This window comes from Mus caroli, chromosome 11 (assembly GCF_900094665.2).
Source record: "Mus caroli chromosome 11, CAROLI_EIJ_v1.1, whole genome shotgun sequence".
Taxonomy (NCBI): Eukaryota; Metazoa; Chordata; class Mammalia; order Rodentia; family Muridae; genus Mus; species Mus caroli.
In genome coordinates this window covers 72,762,252-72,782,905 of record NC_034580.1, presented here as the reverse complement: position 1 = coordinate 72,782,905, position 20,654 = coordinate 72,762,252, and the positions used below count along the sequence as shown (strand labels likewise).

Genomic DNA, 20,654 nt, shown 5'->3' with positions numbered 1-20,654 from the left:
AGGCCAGCCTGGTCTACAGAGTGAGTTCCAGGACAGCCAGGGCTACACAGAAAAACCCTGTCTCAAAAAAAAAAAAAAAAAAAAAAAAAAAAAAAAGTCAACCTGTATTATTCCTTAGGTAGCATCCATCTTGTCCTTTGAGATATGGTCTCTCATTAAGACCTGGAGCTCACCAATTAGGCTGTCTATCTGTCTGCCCACCTAGCCCTGGTAATCCTCCTGTCTTTACTCCTCAGTTCCGGGATTATAAGAAAGTACCACTGCATCTGGCTTTTTACATAAGCTCTGAGCAAACTCAGGTCTCCTTCCATGTAGGGTTAGCCAGCTGATCTGACTCCCTAGTCTCTGAGCTTTGCTGTCCTTCCAGGGGGAAGATGACACCTGCATCTCTGCAGGGGTCTTTGGAAGAGGAAAGGCTGGGGTGACTGTTACTGCAGAGACTCTGGCAGCTCTACACAGAGGCTGGCCTGTCATGTGAGTGTCCCCATGGTCATCTGGGCTTTTTCAGAGACATTGAACCCAGAAGCTCCCAGAGCTACAGCCAGTGTTCAGAGGTAACTGGTTCTGCTGAGAGTGTCTGATTAAAAGACCCAGGCAGAGCTCTCTCTCTCAGCCTCGTGAATCTGTCTACTTCAGAAACACGAACGTGTTCTCCTTGGCAGCAGCAGGATGCTAAGCAGGAAATGATTTGGAGCAGAGGTTAGAGTGGGAGGGAGAACCAAGTCAGTGTCCAGTGTCATCCCAATGACTATCTACCCCAGCCTGGCTCTGCAAAGTGACAGCCTGGGCTACAGGGTCACTCGAGGGCATCTGTATTTATCTCTCAGGAGTCCAAACCACAATATTGCCTTTTTTAGTAGAAGGAACTCTGAGGTGACAGATGCAGGAGGCAGAGCCTTCATTCACCACCAATGGCTTTTTCTGGTCCCCAGCAGCTGCACAAACCCTATTCTGTATGTGTTGTGGGGCCTGAAATGTCACCACCACCTGTCCTGGGGTCCTGGGGGTAGTAAAGAAGGCATAACGCTCCCTCTAGTCCTCTCTGGTTTCCCATGTCCAGGTGGGTGATGCCCTTGGCTGCCCACCTGTTTCCACCCCCTCCTACTGCCTGCTCTGCTGACGGGGGGGGGGGGGTGCTGGGGGAGGGGCAACAGAGAAGTTCTCCATCTACTGCACTGAACACGTTCTCAGGCAGGCCTGATGGTGCTTGGACAGATGTCCATAAGCTCAGAAAAAGAGCTTCAAGACTAGGCTACAGGTGAACACTCGGGGACATGGTCCTGATGCCGCTCTCTTTCACACAGGGAGGGCTGGAGCATGCTGGTTACAGGAGAGCAGAAGAGGAAGGGGCTGGGGTAGAGTATGAAGTAGCCACTGTGGGGGCAGAGGAATCAAGCATGAAAAGAGGCAAACCAAAAGCGGGGTGTTAAGGAGAATACGGGGTGGGGGGTGAGGAGGGAAATGAAGTCATTGGAAGAGAATAAGAGAGACCTGGGACAGTGATGGAGGAAAAGAAAGAAGAAAAGCAGAGTTGGAAAGGGAGGCAAGAAGTGAGGGAAAGGGGAGGTGTAAAAAGGAAGGGGGGAGATGAGCGAGCCATGAGATGCAGAGCAGACTTCAGCCCTCAGAGCAGTGGTGCCATCCGCTGCATATTTATGACCCTACCAGAGAGTGAGTGAGGGGGACAGGAGGGGGAGCTCGTGGCAGAGGGAAATATGAAGACGAAAAGCTAAGCCGCTCGAGTCCCTTGGCAGAAAGCAGGCACGGATACAGAATATAAAATAGGCAGGCTCTGCGGGGCCCAGAGAGCAGACCAGGCAGGCGGGAAGGGAGCTCCCACCCTGTCAGCTGGCCCGGCAGCTTGGCAGAGGACTCAGGAGTGTCCCTGGCTTGCTCAGCCCTTCGGAGCATGCGTGGCTCCAGCCACTAGGGCAGCTCTGCTTGGCTTGCACACGAAGCTGAACCCACCTCCAGACGCTTCACTTGGGTCTTTTCGAACTCCAGGCGTGTCTCCAGCTCCCTGATCTTTGCTTCCTGCCTGCTGACGAGGGACTTGTCCACCATGGACTGCTCCAGGAACTCCACCTGGCTCTGCAGAGCTTGTAGCTAGGGGTGGAAGGAGTGAGAGGAGAAAGGAATGAGTCCAGAGTAAGTCCAGAATGGGGAGGGGCAGCGCCAAGTCTGGGACAGGCAACATCACCATGGTGACTAGAAGACCCGAGGCAGGGAGAGATACACAGTGGAGGGTAAGGGGAGCCATGCCCCGCCTGCCCCTGCATTTGGCACTGTTACTGCCCTTCTGAAAGGAAGAAGGATGTTAGGGAGCAGAGAGGGGACAGAAATGTGAAGCAAGGCAGCTGAAGCCAACACATGTACCATGGAGATATGGCTGCAAGCCTAGCTCTTCCTGCCAGCTCACACTGCTCTGTGGCTTACTGGTGGTAGAGAGAAACACCCTCCATACCGGGAGAGCAGGGCTTCTGCCCAGTGATTCCTGAACTCTCGCTCCCGGTGAAACCCAGGGTACCTACCTTCTCCTGTAGCTCTTGCTTCTCCTTGTTGGACTCTTCAATCTGAGCCTGGAGATCATTCATCTGTGCCATGTCCCGGGAGGCCTGGAAAAGGAGAGCAAGAGTGAGAAAGGGTCCCCTCGAGTCAGACATTCAGCCTCTCCCCAGCCAGGGCCAGGGCACCTAGACTAAGTCTCTCCAAAGATGTATCTAGAGCCAGGGGTGGGGGCAGAGGCAGAAGCAGGTGGATCTCTGAGTTCAAGACCTGCCTGAACTACATAGTCTACAAGGTCTACATAGGGAGCTCTAGGCCAGCCAGGGTTACAGATATCAAAAAAGGAAAAGGAAGAAGAGGAGGAAGAGGAGGAGGAAGAGGAGAAGGAGGAAGAGGAAGAGGAGGAGGGGGAAGAGGAGGAGGAAGAAGAGGAGAAGGAGGAGGAGGAAGAAGAGGAAGAGGAAGAAGAGGATAGGAGGAGGAAGAGGATAGGAGGAGGAGGAGGAGAAGGAGGAGGAGAAAGAGGAGGAGAAGGAGGAGGAGGAAGAGGAGTCTAGCCAGGGATTTGTGAGGTGGTTCAGGCCCCGAGGATGTTCACTCTGTTGTCATTCCTGTCAGGGTACCTGGGCCACAGCTGCCTTGTGCTTCTTCATCAGCTCATTCATGTCCTCCTGATCCTCTTCCAGCCGGTTTTGAATCTCGTTTTTCTCACGCTGAAGTCGACTCAGTTGCTCCTCCAGCTGGTTGGGGCAAGGGTAGATCAGAGGGCATCAGGCCTGTGTCTGCAGGCCCTGGGGCAGCAAGTCCAAACCTGTCCCACCCATCCCGCCTCTCCTTGGGGAGATCATGTTGGAGTGGGTTCTAGAACCAGAGAAGCTACCTGGTGGGTTCTGGGCAGTGAGATGAGGGACAGAGCTGTTTGTGTGGGACAGGCGGACCCTGGGGCTTCTAGGAGCTAATTGATAGCTGCTTTCTGGCAATTCTTTCAAGGCTAATGAGAAGGTAGAAATTCTGCCTATTACAAATGACCCATCGTCCAGTTATATCAGCCTGACTGGCATGTACTCTGCCCACATCAGCCCATAGGGAAGGACCTGTCAAGTTGGTGACACCCCCTGACTTAGATTTTGTTCTCCCTGGGGATGGTCCACTCTTGGGTCATCCGGCTCTCCCAACCTGGGGGGTGGGGTGGGGAAAAGACGGGCACCAGCAGCTTCAGGAAATGAACGAATCTATTAGCCTGTAATTCCAAACCAAAATGACTGCGTTGGCTCCTTCTTTGCCCTATCCATCTTGTTACTGGGCTGTGGGGAGCTGGGGAAGCCTCCGCCAAGAAATTTATTAACTCAGATTTAAATAAAATGGTAATTTTATAACAGCCTTTTTTAACAAAATTAAGGAATCCGAATTACTCACCTGGAAACTGCTGAGGAGCACAAATGTCACAAGATAAATCAAGCCTGTGAGATTGGCATCTCTCGGCAGCAGGATGGGTAGCTAAGGGGCCGTGTGTGAAGCCAACAGCTAAGCTTACCCTCCTCCCCTGTCCCACTCCTGGCCCGAGGAGGTACGGGTGGCCACATCCCAGGAGTGAAAACAGCCCGATGGATGGATGGGCCGTGGGAGAGGTGGGGAATTAAAAGGGAGGCATTAAATAAAAGCTCTAATTAGCTGCGCTTGGGCTTGTCAGTGGGCTGGGCAGGGGGAGGGGAAGGAAGCCCAGCATCCCAGCCTCTTATCGGAGCTTCTGCTAATCTCTAGGCACCTGTTTACATCCCTCAGCCACATTAGCTGCCTTTATTTATGATTCCAGGGCCTGCGGCCAAGCTCCCAGAGGCAGGTGGTTAAACGGGGAGATGTGCGCCCTGGCTGGCTCCCTCTTCTGCCAGCTCTCCCTCCTCTTAAGACTCTGCTTTGGGTTGGGAGAAAGCAGAGGACTCGGGTGGGAGAGGAGGGTGCTACCCTGCAGAAATCCCTGGCAGGGAAAGGCTGGTGTCCGGTGAAGACAGTCATGGACCAACTCTCCCTCTGCACCAGGGCCCTGCCCTGTGCACTCTGACCCTCACCGCTGTCTTGGCTTTGGCGATGTCATCAATCTGCAGGTGCAGGTCTTCCATCTCCACCTCCATCGCTTTCCGTGCCTTTACAGCTGCTGCGCAGGTGAATTCCGACTCTTCCAGCTGGACACAAGCCACCCCCACCCAGGGGAGAGACATCAGCCATGCTCTGGGGCACAAGGGCTGTGCAGGGCACTGGCTCACAAGAGAGGAGGGGCTCAGACACTCTCCCTGCCCTCTCCCTCCTCTCCCTGTACTCCTCCGCCTCTCCCTGCCCTCCTCTGCCTCCTCCTCCCCATCCTTGCTCCTCTTATTTCTTCTTGAATGTCAGTCTAAGAGCCACAGCTGTGCTGTGGTGCATACACTGTTCTCTCCTCCAGTAGGCACGAGGCCCCTCCACACCACTCTAGGGCCTGGCAACCATGCTGTAGGGCATATACAGACCCTAGGGAACCTGAATGCTTGGAATGGCTTGTCCAGACATCTTCCTTCTCAAGGACTTAAGAGCCAGCAAGCCATAGAGAAGGTAATTGAACAAATGAGTGTCCTGGCTACTCCTGGAACCAGTGGATTCAACTGGGCAAGGTACCTGGTTCTTCAGCTGGGCAATCTCCCTCTTGCTCGGGGCATTGTTCTTTAAGTGGTCCAGCATGATCTGGGCATCTGCCAGCAGCGCTTTGGTGCGCTTCAGGTCTTTCCGTAGCCGCTTCTCTGATTCAAAGTCCCGCTGGTTCACCTGGGGGGGACACCACCCGGGAAGGCACTGAGCTCCACCATTGGACTCCCTTGGGTCCTTCCCAAGCTGGATGCTAACTTTATCAATCCTCACACCCTCTAAAATGAGCAAGGATGCTGTCCTGGGTATAACAGGATTGTACTGCCCAGCGAGAAAGGCCTGGGCGATGGACGATGCTCTCGTCAACCCCATGATATGGTACCTGCAGCAGAGCACTGCCCCATCCTCAGCGTTCTGCCCTCAGGATCCCCCAGTCTTGGGTCAGTGGAGCCAGTACCTGTAGGGGCCCCCACGTACCTGGTCACTGAGCGTGGAGAGCTTGCTCTCCAGCTCCCGTTTCTCCCGCAGTGCCTTCTGCTTGTCTTCATACTCCTCCTCGAGCTGCACTTCCATCTGTTTTAACTGCAGAGTCACGGGGACAGAGGCTCATTGTCCCTTCCCATACACGCTGAGAGTTGAGCATCTCATCCCAGAACAATGGGGCAGGGATGAGTGTGGGTAACCCGAGGTGCAGTTGCTGGATGGGGACAGCAGGCCACAAGCCACCAGAGCCACTGTAGACCCCCGTACAGAGTGGGGAGTGTGGGGACCCGTTCAGCGAGGCTGGCTGACATGACAGGTGAGGAGCGGCTGTTCTTTAAGCTTTTCTACAGACTGAAAGGCACAGCCCAGGTCAGACCTGAGTGCTAAGAGAGGACTCACTAGTCCAGAATAGCAGTCTATTACAGGGGGCTAAGGCAGAAAAACAAAGCCCCTCACTGTAAAGCGGTGAGAAAGAGCAGGTCTGTACAGCAGCCTAGGAGCTGAGATGCAGTACCTTCTTCTGGCATGACTGCCGGACCTCTTCCACCTCCTCATCCCGACCCTCCATCTCCTTGGAATGCGTCTGTCTCATTCTCTCCATCTCCATCTCCAGACGCAGCTTGGCCTGTGGGTTGTGAGTCAGGACAAGGTTCCTTTCCCAATAGGGCCCTGTCTAAGGTGCACGGACCCCACCCCAGTTCTCTTTGCCTGCTCTGCTCTGCCCCTGGCAGCCAGCTTCTCCATGGACATTGTAGTATGTGGGCCTCCTTACTAAATGCCTGGCCCAGGCTCCGAGGAGGCTGGAGGGGAGATGAACTCGAAGTTTTCCCTCCCTGAGCAGGTCCCCCGGAACTGACTTGGCTGTTCAGTCACCTGCTCTGTGGGCTCCTGGCCCTCTGGCTGCATTATCCTCTCTTTCCTTTCTCTCTGGATCCAACCAGGATCTGATTTTGTGAAAAAGCTCTATGATGGCTTAACTATCTTCACCCTGTGGCTGGCACAGACCAAGTGCTCACACATTGTATGAACAGGTGAACAAGTGATTGAGAGACTGACTGAATGAATGAATGCATGTGGCGGCCCTTGCCCTTCCCTGGCCTGTGTTAATGGTGAGGGTGGCGACACTTCCTGCTGTGCTTCCTCCCTCCCTTGGCCAGCCCCTGGTACCTGCTCCAGCATCTGTATACTCCCAGCCTGCTCATCCAGCTCCTCTTCCTGATCCTTGACCTTGGCCTCCAAGTCCCGGAGCTGCTTCTTGACCTTGGCCAGAGAAGCCTCATCCTTAGACTCTTGAGAAGAAATGTCCTGAAGCTCAGCCTCCAAGGAAACCACCTTCTGGGTAAACCCCGCAATGTCCAAGTCTTTTTCCTAGAGAGAGAGAGAGAGAGGGAATGAGGTTGACACTGGGCTGTCCCCAGGTCTTGGAGGAGATGGAGAAGGAAGTGGGTTAGCCTTGGTACCTCCATTTGCTGCTTCAAGCTGAAAGCCTCAGCCAGGAGCATGTCCTTCTCCCGCTGGAGTTTCTCCCTCTGCAGCTTCTCCCGCTGCGTCTCCTCGTGTGCCTGGGAAAGCTCACTGTCGAACCTGTGTGAAAGCACGGTGACCACATCAGAAGGACAGAGCCTAGGTCTCCAGGACCCGGCAACTGTCAGGAAGTGGTGCCATATACAGGGACAAGACACCGACAGGGCTGGGGTGGATGAGGGGAGCGGCTCACGCGGTTATAACTTGGGGCCCTGCTGACACGGAATTGGACTCCAGGGCTGGCAGGTCAGACTACTTGAGGCCCTGTTGAACGTTCCATGCTTCATCAAGTGGGTATAAGAGGGTCCCACACATTGCGTCTGGGAAAGAGGCAGGCCAACCCTTGCCTCAGGAGACAAATCTCTACATTCTCCAACTGATCCAAAAGTAAGGTGCCGGGGTGAGACAGAGAGCCAGCAGCCAGGGTGAGTAGAAATGACGTTCTGTGTGTTCAACTCACTCAGTATACAACTCAGCAACGGCAGGTACAGCTGCTGCCTCTGACATCTGCTCTGGTCAGTACCATGTACCTCAGCAGTACCAGAGGCACCACCAGGGCACCCCATGCTAGGCCACTCTTTCTTTTTTTTCTCGAGACAGGGTTTCTCTGTGTAGCCCCGGCTGTCCCGGAACTCACTCTGCAGACCAGACTGGCCTCGAACTCAGAAATCCGCCTGCCTCTGCCTCCCAAGTGTTGGGATTAAAGGCGTGCGCCACCATGCCTCTACTTCCTGTCCTTTCACCAGTGACTCTAGATCCGGGAATAAGCTGCCAAAATCCCTCTTACACCTTCCCTGCATAGCTAATCAGGTTCCTGTGGAAATTCCACAGCCCCCTCTCCATCCCACAGCAGACGAAAAGTAAGAAAACACCGGGTAGCTGAAACCTAATAAGTCGCCCAGCGGGGGTGCAGCGACATGGTAACTAGGCCAAGCTGGCACCATTATTGGGGTGCTCATGATGGAGGGGTTCCTGCTCAGAGTGCCAGTGTTTAGGTAAAGGGACACAGTGGGGTTAAAGAATCAGGGAAGTGGACTCCCAAGCTGTCCTGGAGGGCACAGAACAACCTTCCGAGCCCCCTTGTTCTCCTCAGAGTCACAGGAAGCAGTTCCACAAGCAACGTGACAGGGAGTTGGGGACATGTAAGGTAATCCATGACTGGGAGGAGTGGGGGCTCTGCTCTGCCCCTCTCACTCCCAGGGTCACGGGGTGAGGTTACCCTTCACAAAGGTAATAGGTGCCTTTACAGAAGCTGGCAGAAGGAGACAGGCGCTGTTCCCACTCCCTAGGGCACCCCACTGTTCCCAGGGTGTGTGGGCTCCTCTCGATGCTAATAAAAGCGCCCCATCCCATCCCCAGCCAGGGAAATTAATTTAGATTGGATTTTCTCCTATGAGGGTTGCCCCCCTCCTCTGTGCCATTACCATAATGAGATGGAAGTGGCACGGTAGTTTAATGACATTAGTCAGGAGAGTGTGTTATGTAGTGGAGGGAAGTGAGAGCAACTCAGGCAGGGCAGGGTGGGGGCAGGGCCAGGGGCCGGGACCCAGTGGTTCTGGACTTGGTAAAGCTCACTTCGAGTGGAACACATGTGAACAGAAGCCTAAATGGCCTTCCAAGTAGACACGGCCCATGTCCTCCTGGGAGATGAGGAGAGAGACTGTTTCGTGTCACAGCATGGATGACCATGCAGGTGAGGCTTTTGGCCAAGTGCTGGTGGTCCTGTGGCTCGAAGGCTCTGAGGGCTCAGTGGGGGGACCACCCACCTCCTCTGCTTCTTCTCCAGCTCGTGGTTTCGGACCTGCTGGCCCTCCAGGTGCAGCTTGGTGTCCTGCAGCTCAGCTGTGAGCCTTTGGCACTTCTTCTTGAGCTGCTGCAGTGCCCGTTGACTCTCATCACTATCTGCTTGCAGGTCCCCAAGCTAGAGGAGGAGGAAGTGTGCAAGGTCAGCAGGTGCCAAGGGGCCGGGGGTACAGGGGGAGACAGGGGGTGTGGGGCGAGACCAGAGCGCAGGGTGAGACCGGGGCATCTTCGGAACCCAAGACGTGATACCCACACAGTGGTTCCTAGCTGCCCCTTCAGGATCGGCTAGCACACCACTTCCCTGTTCCTCTCAGGGTCTGCCTGCCTCTGGCTTGTTTGCCAATAGATGTGGCACTGAGCCCCAGCCTCAGGGCACAGGCTGCGGTTCCCTGGCCAGCCTCACCCGCCTCTCCAGCTGCCTCCTGCTCTGCTGTTCCACCTCCATCTTGTCTTCCAGCTCCTGCTGGAGCCGCTTCTTGGTGAAGTCTACCTCCCGAACAGCTCGCTCATACTTCAGCCTCCATTCTCCCCCTGCAGGGTGGGGGCAGACAGCTCCTGAGTTGTTGAGGGTCCACAGGAAGGGGCAGGGAAGACGGCCAGAAGGACGTAGGGAAGTTTCTGGAACAATGGCTAGAAGGAGCCACTACAAGGGGAAACTCTAGAGCGGGTGACAGGGGCACCTATGCAATCTTCTCCCTAGAGGCCTCCAGGACCATAGCCCTTGTCATTACCGTAGTGGTTCAACCCATTTGTTTCCAGCACCTTGGCATCTTGGTTTTGAGGTCTTTGTCTGGTTGGCTTTTGAGACAAGATCTCATGTATCCCAGACCATCCTTGAGTTTATTAGGTAGTCAATGACCTTGAACTCAGTCCTCTGGGATTACAAGCACGTAATCCCATGCCTGGTTTGAGTAACTCTACTTTCTCATCTATTTACTATTCTTTGGTACTGCAACAGCTTGGAGAGGGGAGACAAGGCTAGACAGGGTGTGTGATTACCCAGGGATGGGCAGACACCAGGGCGTGCCATTCAGGCCTCCACCTCCCTCCTCCACTCCACACGTACCTGCATCATCATCATCCACCTCCCCATTGATCTCGGCTGCCCGAATGAGCCGGGCCTCCATCACTTCCATCTCCATCACCTCCATCTGCTTCTTCAGTGCATCATACTGGGTCTGCAGGAGATAGCCTGTCAGCCTTGCCAGTCCCCCCCTGGCTTGTCCCACCCAGTGTCCTAAACTGGAGGCCACACTCTTACCCCAGGCAGACAGAGATGCCGAGCTAGCAGAGGTGCCCAGTGGCTTTGGGAGGGGAAGCAGAGTGTGGTGGTCACTAGCCTGCAATTTTCACCCCGCTCTCACCTGTAGCTCTTTCATCTCCTTCTCGGTCCGGAGCCTCTCGGCTGTCTCCGCATCCAGCAGCTGGGAGGCGGACTCTCCCGTGTTGCGTTCATCAGTCAGCTCCGATGTCAGTTCTGAGATCTGGGGTTGGGGGAGGGGGGCGGTCACCGGTTGAAATGACTGCCTCAGCCTCACTCAGCCAGAACCCCCTGGGCTCATGGGCCAGGGCTGGGCGCTTTGGGCCAGTGGACCAGTCTGTCTGGTGACTGGACTGACTCACCCGGGTCTCCAGCCGGTCGCTGCTGAGGCGGAGCTCGTTCCTCTCCTTCTCCACCTTCTCAAGCTTGCTGCGCAGCTGCTGGATCTCCTCCTGCGGGGAGCAAACGCAGGCGAAGACCCAGGTCTGTCCCTGAGGACACAGAGGGGAAGCACACCCACCACAGGAGAGCCTCCCGGCACTCCTGAGCCTAGACTCTTCTCCATAAGCATGGGGTGCCTGCCATTCTATCCTAAGCAGCTACCTAGGGCCCAGACAGCACTCCAGAGGGACCTCTGCTTGATGGGTATAGATCAAAGACACCATCTTCCATCTGATCCTAAGAGCACCCTAGCCCAGACAGACCAGCATGACCCTCGGATACATGGAGTCCCTCCCGGGACCCAGCTGGCTCTGGAGGTCACGCACGTCTTTGTTTCGGATCTGCTCCTCTGACAGCTGAACTTGGATGAGGGGCCGCACGGTGGTGAAGAGCTTCCACCAGGGCCAGTCCTTCACCCCCTTGTTCTTCTTGATGTTCTTCTGCACACAGCGAATGGCCAGGTCCTGGATCTGCAATTGAGTTTGCCACACGAATGGACTTTGAGTTCCCCTGGCCAAGCCACTTCCCTCCATCCGCACAGCCCCTGGGTGGGCTCCCCAGGACTCTCGACCCAGAACCAGACCCTTTTCGTGCCCACCTTGGCTCCCACATTCCCTCACCCCTCTGAGGGTGGGCGGCCCCGGGAGTGGTACACAGGACGCTCACGTCCCACTGTCATTAGGAATAATTTCATCTGCTTTATTTGCTGCCTGATTATTTCCAGCACCCTGGCCTAGCTGTGCTATAAAACCTAATCTTGCTGAAACACAAGAGGCGGCAGTGCTGGCTGTTTTATGGACTTGCTAATAAGAAAAGGAGTCGCTGACACAGCTCCTTAATCTTCATAGAGCAGCCCATGAACCAGAGCCCACCTTTGCCTGGAACCTGCTTCCCCCCCACACTCCCACAACACGGTACCCTGGCTGGGGCACATGCCCACACTGCTCAGCACTCAAGCTCGCTTCCCACTCTGGCTCAGGCACGATGCTCTTGGGGGGGGTTCCACCTCCTTCTCAGATAAAGATAACTGCTTGGCCTCCCTGACATGTATCCTGCATGCCCTCCCACAGGTACTCTGCCATCTAGGCCGAGGCATCCCTAGATCAGCACCTTTCTCTTCTTGAAGTGCTGGCGGGCAAGGTAGCCCCGGCAGGCCGCCTGGAACAGGGTCAGGTGCCTGCTGGTTTGCTCGTCTCGTTGTTCTTCCAACCGTGCCAACGTGCCTGCCCGGAAGAACACCTGTCGGGGAAGCAGTCTGGTAAAAGAGGGAGACTAGGCTGGGGCAGCAAAGAGACAAGATGAGATGCCAGGGGTCAGGCAGATGTCACAGGGAACCAGAAGCCCAGGAAGTATGGACCCTGGTTCAAGAACAGCCTGAAAAAACGCCGGGCGTGGTGGCGCACGCCTTTAATCCCAGCACTCGGGAGGCAGAGGCAGGCGGATTTCTGAGTTCGAGGCCAGCCTGGTCTACAAAGTGAGTTCCAGGACAGCCAGGGCTACACAGAGAAACCCTGTCTTGAAAAACCAAAAAAAAAAAAAAAAAAAAAAAAAAAAAAAAAAAAAAAAAAAAAAAAAAAAAGAACAGTCTGAAAATCCACTTGCCCGAGAGGAGGGGAGGTGCTCTGGCAGGGCTGCAGGGGAAGGGCCAGGCCAGGCCCAGGTGGAAGCTAACTTCAAAGAGAAGCACAGAGAAAAGACACCAGGCCAAGGAGCAGGAAGCCTTCGCTGGCTAGACAAGGCCCTTCAGCTACATCTGTGATCCTGTCACTGTGCTGGGTGGCATGGTAGGTGCCAGGACCCAAGCACAGCTCCAGCCACCGGGCATTAGGTGAAGAGTGAGGTGATGTTTCTGGGTGTGAGAGGAAGGTCTGAGACCTGCATGTGGGGGAAAGACCAGGGTGGGGGTGGGGGTGGGGCTGCTGCCTGTCCACCCTCCTGCTCAGTTTCATTCCAGCCACCTCCTCTTTCATGTCACTGCCCCGCCCCGGCCCCCAGGTCTCACACTCTCATGAGGGAGCTGGTGAGGTGGGTGTGAATGGGCCCCAGCAAGGGACCTGTCATACAGGTTTGGGGGCTGGAAGACAGATGTGTAGGGAACCTGCTGGGTGCCCTCCACCCAGCTGTTCTGCCCCGCCCCCCCTGCTGCCCTGAGCACTGGCCTTAGAGGTGAAGGGAGCAGGAAGATGGTGACTCTGGCATCCTTGACAAGGCAAAGGAGCACTAAGTATACATCCACCCTCACCTGGGACGGAGCACAAGGACATCTCCCTCTTAGGGCCAGTGAGATGGCTAAGCGGCCAAGCCTAACAAACAACCTGAGTTTGATCCCCAAGACCCACACGGCAGATGGAGAGAATGGACTATCTCAAGTTATCCTGACCACCACATATGTACTATGGCATTCACACATCCATAAACAAACAAAACGAACAAGTAAATAAATGGTATGATTAACAAATATAATTTATCGTTAAAAAGAAAGACAGGCTGGAGAGGTGGCTCAGCAGTTGAGAGAACTACCTGCTCTTCAGGAAGACCTGACTTGGTTCGAAGCACCCACCTCAGGTGGCTCACAATTACTTTTTAACTCTAGTTCCAGGGGATCCGATGCTCTCGTCTAGCCTCTGTGTGGACCTTCATACATACAGCACACACCCACATGCATATGTGCACACAAGCAATGAGTCTTAAAGAAAGAAAGAGAAAAGAATTCCCTTCTGCTGGTCGGTGTTGGGAAATCAAAGAGAATGCAGGTGATATCAAGTCCTCATAGGGGAAGGCACCCTAGAGTCTCCTTCAGGGAAGGAGGGAAAGAGCCTAAACCTGGTCAGGACATAGCATCTGGTGACCTCACAGAAGCCCCATCCTCTAAGACCAGCTCCATTCTTCTGATACTGTCCCGAAATCCTACAGGTTGGCAAAGTGAGATTCCATCTTCAGTCTGACTCATACCTCAGTTTCTATTAATATATACTCTAGCCTCTAAGGGGAGCATAGCCAGTTTGCTCCTAGGCCAAGCAAATATGCTTAGTTAACAAACAGGGAAAAGGAGCGTGCACACAGAGGGCTGGGATGGCTCAGAAACACAGTGAAAAACAATGTTCTAAAGGCTACAGACACAAGCCTCAAATCTCTTCAGTGTCTGTGAAGTTAAGGAGATGGCTCGCCCTGTTAAATGCCTGCTATAGAAGCAAAACGACCTAAGTCCAGGCACCCAGCACACAGATAAGTCAAGTGTGGTAACATTTGTCTGTAACCCTAGTCCTGGGGACTGGGTAGGGCACAGAGAGGACGGTCCTGGAGTGTGCTGGTTGTCCTGCCCAGCTAGTCAGTGAATTTTCTACTCAGTAAGAAACCCTGTTTCAAAAAAACTTAAGACTGACAGGGCCCAAGGAGGTGGCTCAGTGACTTTGTCATTTGCCACCAAACCCGAGGTCCTGAGTTAGATCCATGTCCAATGTGGTAGAAAGGAGAATGAACCTTCACAAGCTGTCCTCTAACACATGGGTGCCCACAGACCCTCCAACTCTCTCTAAATAAATACGTGTAACAAAGATAATAATAATAATAACAACAACAAACAAGGCAAGAAACCAGGGAGAAAGACACCAGATTCAACCCCTGGCCCCTATTCACTAGCACCCACTACAAGCATTTATGCATGAACGCACATTTACACACAGAGAAAACAATTAGGGGAAGGCTCTATCATCACCTTCCTTGAGTTCACATTAATGCAGATTTACAGTATCGGGAGGCTCTGGGACTCCCAAAGTCTTAGCCTGACCTTTCAGGGACCAGTGGCCCCTAATGAAACCACTCCACTGAAGCATTATGACAGACACCCAGTCCTTGATCACTGGCCAGTGCTAAGTGCAGCCTGCAAGCTAAAGCATCCTGTCTCAAAGCAAACATCCAGCCTTGCGCCCTTTTTCCCTGAGTGCCAGTAGGCCCCTGTGGCTCACCTGCCTCAGCGTGGTACCGGGGAGGACTCAGGACAGCTGAGGCTCTAAGATGTAGCCAGAAGAAGAGCAACCTGTACAGACCTGTTCCGGCCTGAGATGTGTCTGGGAAACTGGGAACTGGCTTGGAGGAGTGCCACTCCCAGCACCAGCCTGCTGCGGTCCAGCCGGCTAGAGGGGTAGGAGCTCACTGGGAAACCTGGGTGTGAGCTAACCTGAGAGCTGCTGCAAAGCTGAAGGAATGATTTTGACTGCAGGCAGCCCAGCTAGCAGTCTTTGAGTCTCATACACACAGATATACATACACACCAGAAAAGGTATGCGTGTATGTGTCTGTCTGTCTGTCTGTCTGCCTGTCTGTCTGTCTCTGTCTATGTCTTTGTGTCTGTATGTGTCTTTGAGTATGAGTGTGTGTATGTCTGTGTATATCTCTGTGTATGAGTGTGAATTTGTGTATATGTGTGTGTCTCTGTGACTGTGTCTTTCAGTGTGAGTGTGTGTATGTGTGTGTATTTTTCTGTCTGTGTCTCTGTGTATGTTTATGTATATCTGTGTGTATGAGTGTGTGTATGTCTGTGTATATCTCTGTGTATGAGTGTGAATTTGTGTATATGTGTGTGTCTCTGTGACTGTGTCTTTCAGTGTGAGTGTGTGTATGTGTGTGTATTTTTCTGTCTGTGTCTCTGTGTATGTTTATGTATATCTGTGTGTATGAGTGTGTGTATGTCTGTGTGTCTCTTCTATGTGTGTGAATGTGTGTGTATGTAAGTGTATGTGTGTCTGTTTTTCTGTCTGTGTGTATGTAAGTGTGTTTCTCTGTGTGTCTGTCTCTATGTGTGTGTATGTAGTGGAGGGTGACCAGAGAGAAAGGAAGGGAGCCAGATGTCATAGACAAAGCAGAGACCAGAGCAGATAAATAACACCAAAGGGGTGGGAACAAACACACAATATGAACAGAAAGGAAAAACAGGACCAGAAAGCAACAAACGGGCAGAAGGGACTGTGAAGACTCAATGGAGCAGAGAGAGCCAAGGGCTGAGATGAGAAGACACAGTGAGAGAGTCAGGAAACACTGACGGAGGACAGATAAGGAACATGGTCTCTTCTGTCTACCTCACACTGCAAGAGGCCCTGCGACCAGGGACCCTTTCCTCTCTGCTAACAGAACACTGTATCAGCGACTCTCTCTGCTGCCCCTGCCGTTGCTCCACGCCAGTCCCCAGAGCACATTTAAGAACGATTCCTATCCAAGCTTTCCAGCCAGAGGAGAGTGGGCAGGGCTCCCTGCCTGTAGGAAGCCTGCTCAGCTGGCCTTTAGTGTAGGCCCAAGGTCAGGAGTGCCTGCTTCTTATGATACACATTCCATTTGGATGAGGAATGTGGCCTGTGGGCAGGTGGTAGCCCAGCTCACCATGTCCTTGCTTGCTCTTACAGACCCTGGTAACATTCTGGAACAGTCTTCCTACTACCTCTGGCCTTCACAGCCCCCTCCCTTCAAGTCCAGCCCTTCTATTTCCCACTCCCCAGGTGGGCCTCAGGCCAAGTTCAGAGCCACGTTCCAACAGAGGTTTCACAGTCCTGAATCAGTTAGCTATCTCAGCAAGAAAGTGGTTTGAAACTAGAACATCTACACCCTGGCTTCTGGCTGAAGAAAAGGTAGTTCCTGAGTGGCCAGTAGGGAGCTGGGGAGCAAGACACGGGGAGATTTCAAGGTCCGATAAAGCAGCAGAACAGAAAGGAGGCCCCACCATCTGCCTAGGCCACCAGGGAGCAAACACCTGGCTGCCCGCTGTGGGCTACTTACCCGGCTCAGGCCCAGACAGCAGCTGCTCTTTTCCAGGTCCAGGGACTCCAGCAGCTCCTCCACAGCCTGAGGAGAGAGGTTGCCATTAGGCCTGCACGGGCTCTTGTCATCTCCATTCACTTAGCTCCCCCAACCCCTTGTCCCTCATTTCTTCCACAAGCCCCTCAGGTAGGTTTCCATGGTGTCCGCTACTACGTCCACTCTGGGGACCAGAGGTGGTTAGAAGAGGAACAAATTGTGTTGCTGGAAAGCAAGACTAGTGGGAGGGAAGACATCAAAGCAAAAGGCATGGCAGCCAGTCGGGAGTGGTAGCCAGTGGGGAGTGGGGCGTGTAGGAGCCCAGAGGAGTACAGCTTGGCCTGAGAATCTAACTACCAGATAGAAAGGGGCATTTGGAGCAGTGTTTCCAACGTGAGCAAAGGCCGGGCGGGGATCACAAGATGAGAGAGTATATGTTGTAAGAGTGAGGGGTGGGCGGGTATTAAGTGCTCCAAGAGAAGTCCACAGTAATCAAGGTGTGGGGAGCCCTGTGTGCCTGGGAATTCAGTTTTCTCAGGAAGGGACAGAGTTGGAGTTGAAGAGGTCACTCACTAAGGCATGGGACATATGAAGAAGAACAGGTTTGAGAGGCAAAAGAATGAGAGGTCTGAGCATGCTCAGTCTGAGGTAAGAGACATCCCAGGCAGTATGCCTGGAGTGCAGGAGGGAGGTCCCGCTGCCCTGTGGCACTGATCGGAGATCATCAATATATATGTGGTAAGAGAAGTGATGGGTGTGAATGAGGCTGTCCAGGAAGAGGGGGCAGAATGAGTAATAGAACCACGATGGTGGTCTGAGGAGTGAGGGCTTTGCTGAAGCAGAAGCCTCCAGGGGGCATGCCAAGAGCAGGGACTGTGAGCTAGGCATGACGGCAGAGAAGGCGAGCAGGAAACATGTGGGAGCTGAAGGCAGATGGGTCTCTGTGAGTTCCAGGGTAGCCTGGTCTACATAGTGATTTCCAGGAGACTCAGGACTACTTAGTGAGACTCTGTTCCCCCACCCCAAAAAAGCGTGGGGGGGTGGGCGGGGTGGAGGGGGTGTTACTGGAGAGATGGCTCAGAGGTTAAGAGCACTGACTACTCTTCTAGAAGTCCTGAGTTCAATTCCCAGCAGCAACATGGTGGCTCACAACCATCTACAGAGAGATCTGGTGCCCTCTTCTGGCCTGCAGACATACATGCATGCAGAACTCTCAATACACAATAAACACATCTTTTTTGGGTGGGGGTGAGGGGGACTGAAGAGGTGGCTCAGCGGTTAAGAGCAGTGGTTACTTTTTCAGAGAACCTGGGTTCCATTCCCAGTGCCCACATGGTGGCTCACTATCATCTGTAACTGCAGTACCAGGAGATCTGATGCCCTCTTCTGACCTCCTCGTTTGTTTTTGTTTTTAAATTCAGGGAACAGAGAATAGAAAAGTGTCCAGTGGCTTTGGCAACATTGCGATGACGAGGAGAGCAGCCCCAGAACAGAGAGGAGAACAGGCCACCAAGGAGGACGAATAGATGGAAGCAGAGCAGGAGAGAAGCCTGGACGGCCTCAGGTTAGAGCACTGAGACAGTCAGCTAGGAGCTGGACACGGGGCCTTTCAGGTAGAGGCTGTATCCGTGTCTGATACCTCTGGAACCATTCTAACAGACAAAAGAGCTAGGAGAGGTTGAAGATCAAGACATAAATGGTGATCCCTGATGGAATGGACTCTAAGCTGCAGAAGAAAGAACTGCACAAAAAAATGTCCTCTCTCCACCAAGGCAGGATAGGGGTCAGGAAGGAGCAGGAAGATGGAGAGAAGCATAAAGACGTAGAAGAAGCTGGATCCTTGATTTCAGAGTCGAGGTGTTCTGCGGGGAAGATGATGTGGGGAGGCGAGGTAGGGGAGGATGTGAGGAGAAAGGGTGAACGGCAGGGCAGGCAAAGGAGCTTGGTGCTAAAGCCATGTAAGGAAGGGCACCAAAGCCTTACTAGGTCATGCCAAGGGCCCACCTAAAGTGGAAGATCACAAGCCTGTAGGGATTTACATCTACAGAATTGTACAGCTTCTTTCTCTGGCCCTTGGGAGTCTAACATGAAGATCACAACCCAAGGACTGTTCCTCCCGAGCAGGGATATGAGAGTTATGAGAGCTCAGGAGAGCTGAGCGTGGCAGAAGCTAAGTGTTGGGTAGGTTAGGCTCTGCGGTAAGGCTGAGCAGAAATGAAATAATTTTTTCTTTTCTTTCTTTCTTTTTTTTTTATTAAGACAGGGTTTTGTGGGGCGATTTGCTGTGCACAGACAGCCTGGTGTCCAGTTCAGCAAAGGTCTGGAACCCAGAGACCCGATGGGTAGTGACTTCCACCTGCATGGGACAGACAGCAGGTGTTCGGCCACACCTCCCCTCTTGGGTCCCCAGCTCCTGTCACATAGCTTCAGCCTCCCAGGGCCCCCCTGCGCCCCCCCAGAGGTGTGTGGCCATCAGTCAGATATGGAGGTGGATCACAGCAGAGACGGAGGTGGAGCTGACCGCTGCAGCAGAAGCAGAAGTGACTTCCCCTCCCTGCCTGCACTTGCCAGAAGCTTCACACCAGGCCTGGCCAGAGATCTCCACGGAAAGCCTCTGGTACTTAGGCGCACAGGGTTTCTCTGTGTAGCCCTGGCTATCCTGGAACCTGCTATCAGAAGTCGACCAGGCTGGCCCTGAACTCAGAGCTCCACCTGCCTCTGCCTCTGACTGCTGGGATTAAAGGTATGCACCACCACTGCCTGGCTAGTAAACTTTTAAAAATAGTGATAGAACAGAAAATAGATTGAGTCTAGATCAGAAAGGTCTCGCCGAGTCCAACAGCAGATGTCCTGAGCAGGGGACACCTATAAGAAGGATGCCGTGATCAGAGATGTTCATGTAGAAAGGACAGTCTGGGAAGGCCAGCATTTCCAGGGAGACAGGGGAGCTAGGATGAAGTCAGGACCTGTGAGAGGAGCGGGGTGGAACCCTGACACACCCAAGACTGCACGAATCTTTGAGGCTTCCATGAGTGTATGTCTGCGAGTCAGGGCACGGGTGGAACATGAAGGGACAGATGAGGCAATGCCGTGGGCTCTCCTTCCCCGGGCTTTCGTGCCCTGAAGCCTCCTGAAGACTGAGGTGCTTGCAGAGTCAAGTTGGAAGCGTGAGGCCAGTGCACAAGAGGGAGCATACTGGCTGCCTGAGGAGTTGCCTCTGGAGAGCAAGGTGGCAGGGTAAAGCGGTAAAGAAACTCCTTCTGCAGTTCTTGATTGTTCTTGATAGTTCTTGATTGTAAGAGGCTCACAGATCCATATGTTCCTGGCACCAAAGTAGACTTGCTACCTCAGCCTCCTCCTAGGAAGGATGCTTGCCCAGCCCTAGACAGATTTCTACTTCAGGAATGGAAGCCGAGGCCAAGGGACCCAGGTGCCATCAGCAGGATACCCAAGCACAAAGACTCATTGTCTACTTGGGAGGCCCTGGCATGTTCATTCAGTATGACTGTCTGGCTTCCTGAGACTCAGACACCCAAATCTTTGGCCTTCAACAACAGTGGCTCCTCTCCAATCTGTGCTGCAGCCTGTGCTCTGAGCTGACTTCAGGCTGCCACAGTGTTGTGTCTGTCCTAGCCATGGTTGGCTGGAACTTGATAACCTTGAACAGGAACCAGCCTGCAGTGTCTAGGAAAGATGGGCAGAGGGCTCTGAGTGAATGAGGAGGACTGCAAAGATTCCGGAGACCCAAACCTACCCGCTTCTCATCCACCACGATGTAGTTGCGCCCATGTTTCTTGGTCAGGTGTGGAGCCAGGACGTCAAAGCGCCGGCGGAACTCAGAAAACACCATGTGGTCTGGGTAACCTGGAGAGAGAACCAGAACCAGATGTCAATACCTAGCTTGATTGGGCAGGCGGGGCGGGGAGGAGAGGATGGTGGTGGTTGTGGTTGGGGACAGCGAAGGCCCAGAAAGGACAGACCCTCAGGTCTACAACAGGATATGAAGGCTTTAGCTCAGAGTAAAGCATGGATGTAGCCCCAGGTTTCATTCCCAACATTGTAAATATATGTACACACACACATGCACACGCACACACATATACACACACATATACACACATACACACATGCACACACATGTACACACACACATGCACACGCACACACATATACACACATACACACACATGCACACACATGTACATACACACATGCACACGCACACACATATACACACACA

At 53.5% G+C, this 20,654-nt stretch overlaps 1 protein-coding gene across 18 annotated transcripts in view; it reads right to left on the bottom strand.

Annotated features, from left to right (window-relative positions):
• The window catches only part of Myo18a (myosin XVIIIA), a 106,685-nt gene that overhangs the window by 13,037 nt on the left and 72,994 nt on the right, over positions 1 to 20,654 (bottom strand). For all 18 annotated transcript variants that reach the window (XM_029484093.1, XM_029484095.1, XM_029484098.1 and 15 more), the window contains 18 exons: positions 20,169 to 20,278; positions 16,397 to 16,462; positions 11,741 to 11,869; positions 10,957 to 11,100; positions 10,552 to 10,641; positions 10,293 to 10,412; positions 9,995 to 10,106; positions 9,332 to 9,459; positions 8,892 to 9,046; positions 7,062 to 7,185; positions 6,769 to 6,969; positions 6,116 to 6,226; positions 5,596 to 5,700; positions 5,152 to 5,298; positions 4,572 to 4,685; positions 3,129 to 3,245; positions 2,532 to 2,615; positions 1,969 to 2,106 (listed from right to left, as the gene is read on the bottom strand). In XM_029484093.1, the coding sequence (XP_029339953.1) occupies positions 1,969 to 2,106; positions 2,532 to 2,615; positions 3,129 to 3,245; positions 4,572 to 4,685; positions 5,152 to 5,298; positions 5,596 to 5,700; positions 6,116 to 6,226; positions 6,769 to 6,969; positions 7,062 to 7,185; positions 8,892 to 9,046; positions 9,332 to 9,459; positions 9,995 to 10,106; positions 10,293 to 10,412; positions 10,552 to 10,641; positions 10,957 to 11,100; positions 11,741 to 11,869; positions 16,397 to 16,462; positions 20,169 to 20,278 (2,195 nt within the window). The remainder of the gene's footprint in view (positions 1 to 1,968; positions 2,107 to 2,531; positions 2,616 to 3,128; positions 3,246 to 4,571; positions 4,686 to 5,151; positions 5,299 to 5,595; positions 5,701 to 6,115; positions 6,227 to 6,768; positions 6,970 to 7,061; positions 7,186 to 8,891; positions 9,047 to 9,331; positions 9,460 to 9,994; positions 10,107 to 10,292; positions 10,413 to 10,551; positions 10,642 to 10,956; positions 11,101 to 11,740; positions 11,870 to 16,396; positions 16,463 to 20,168; positions 20,279 to 20,654) is intronic.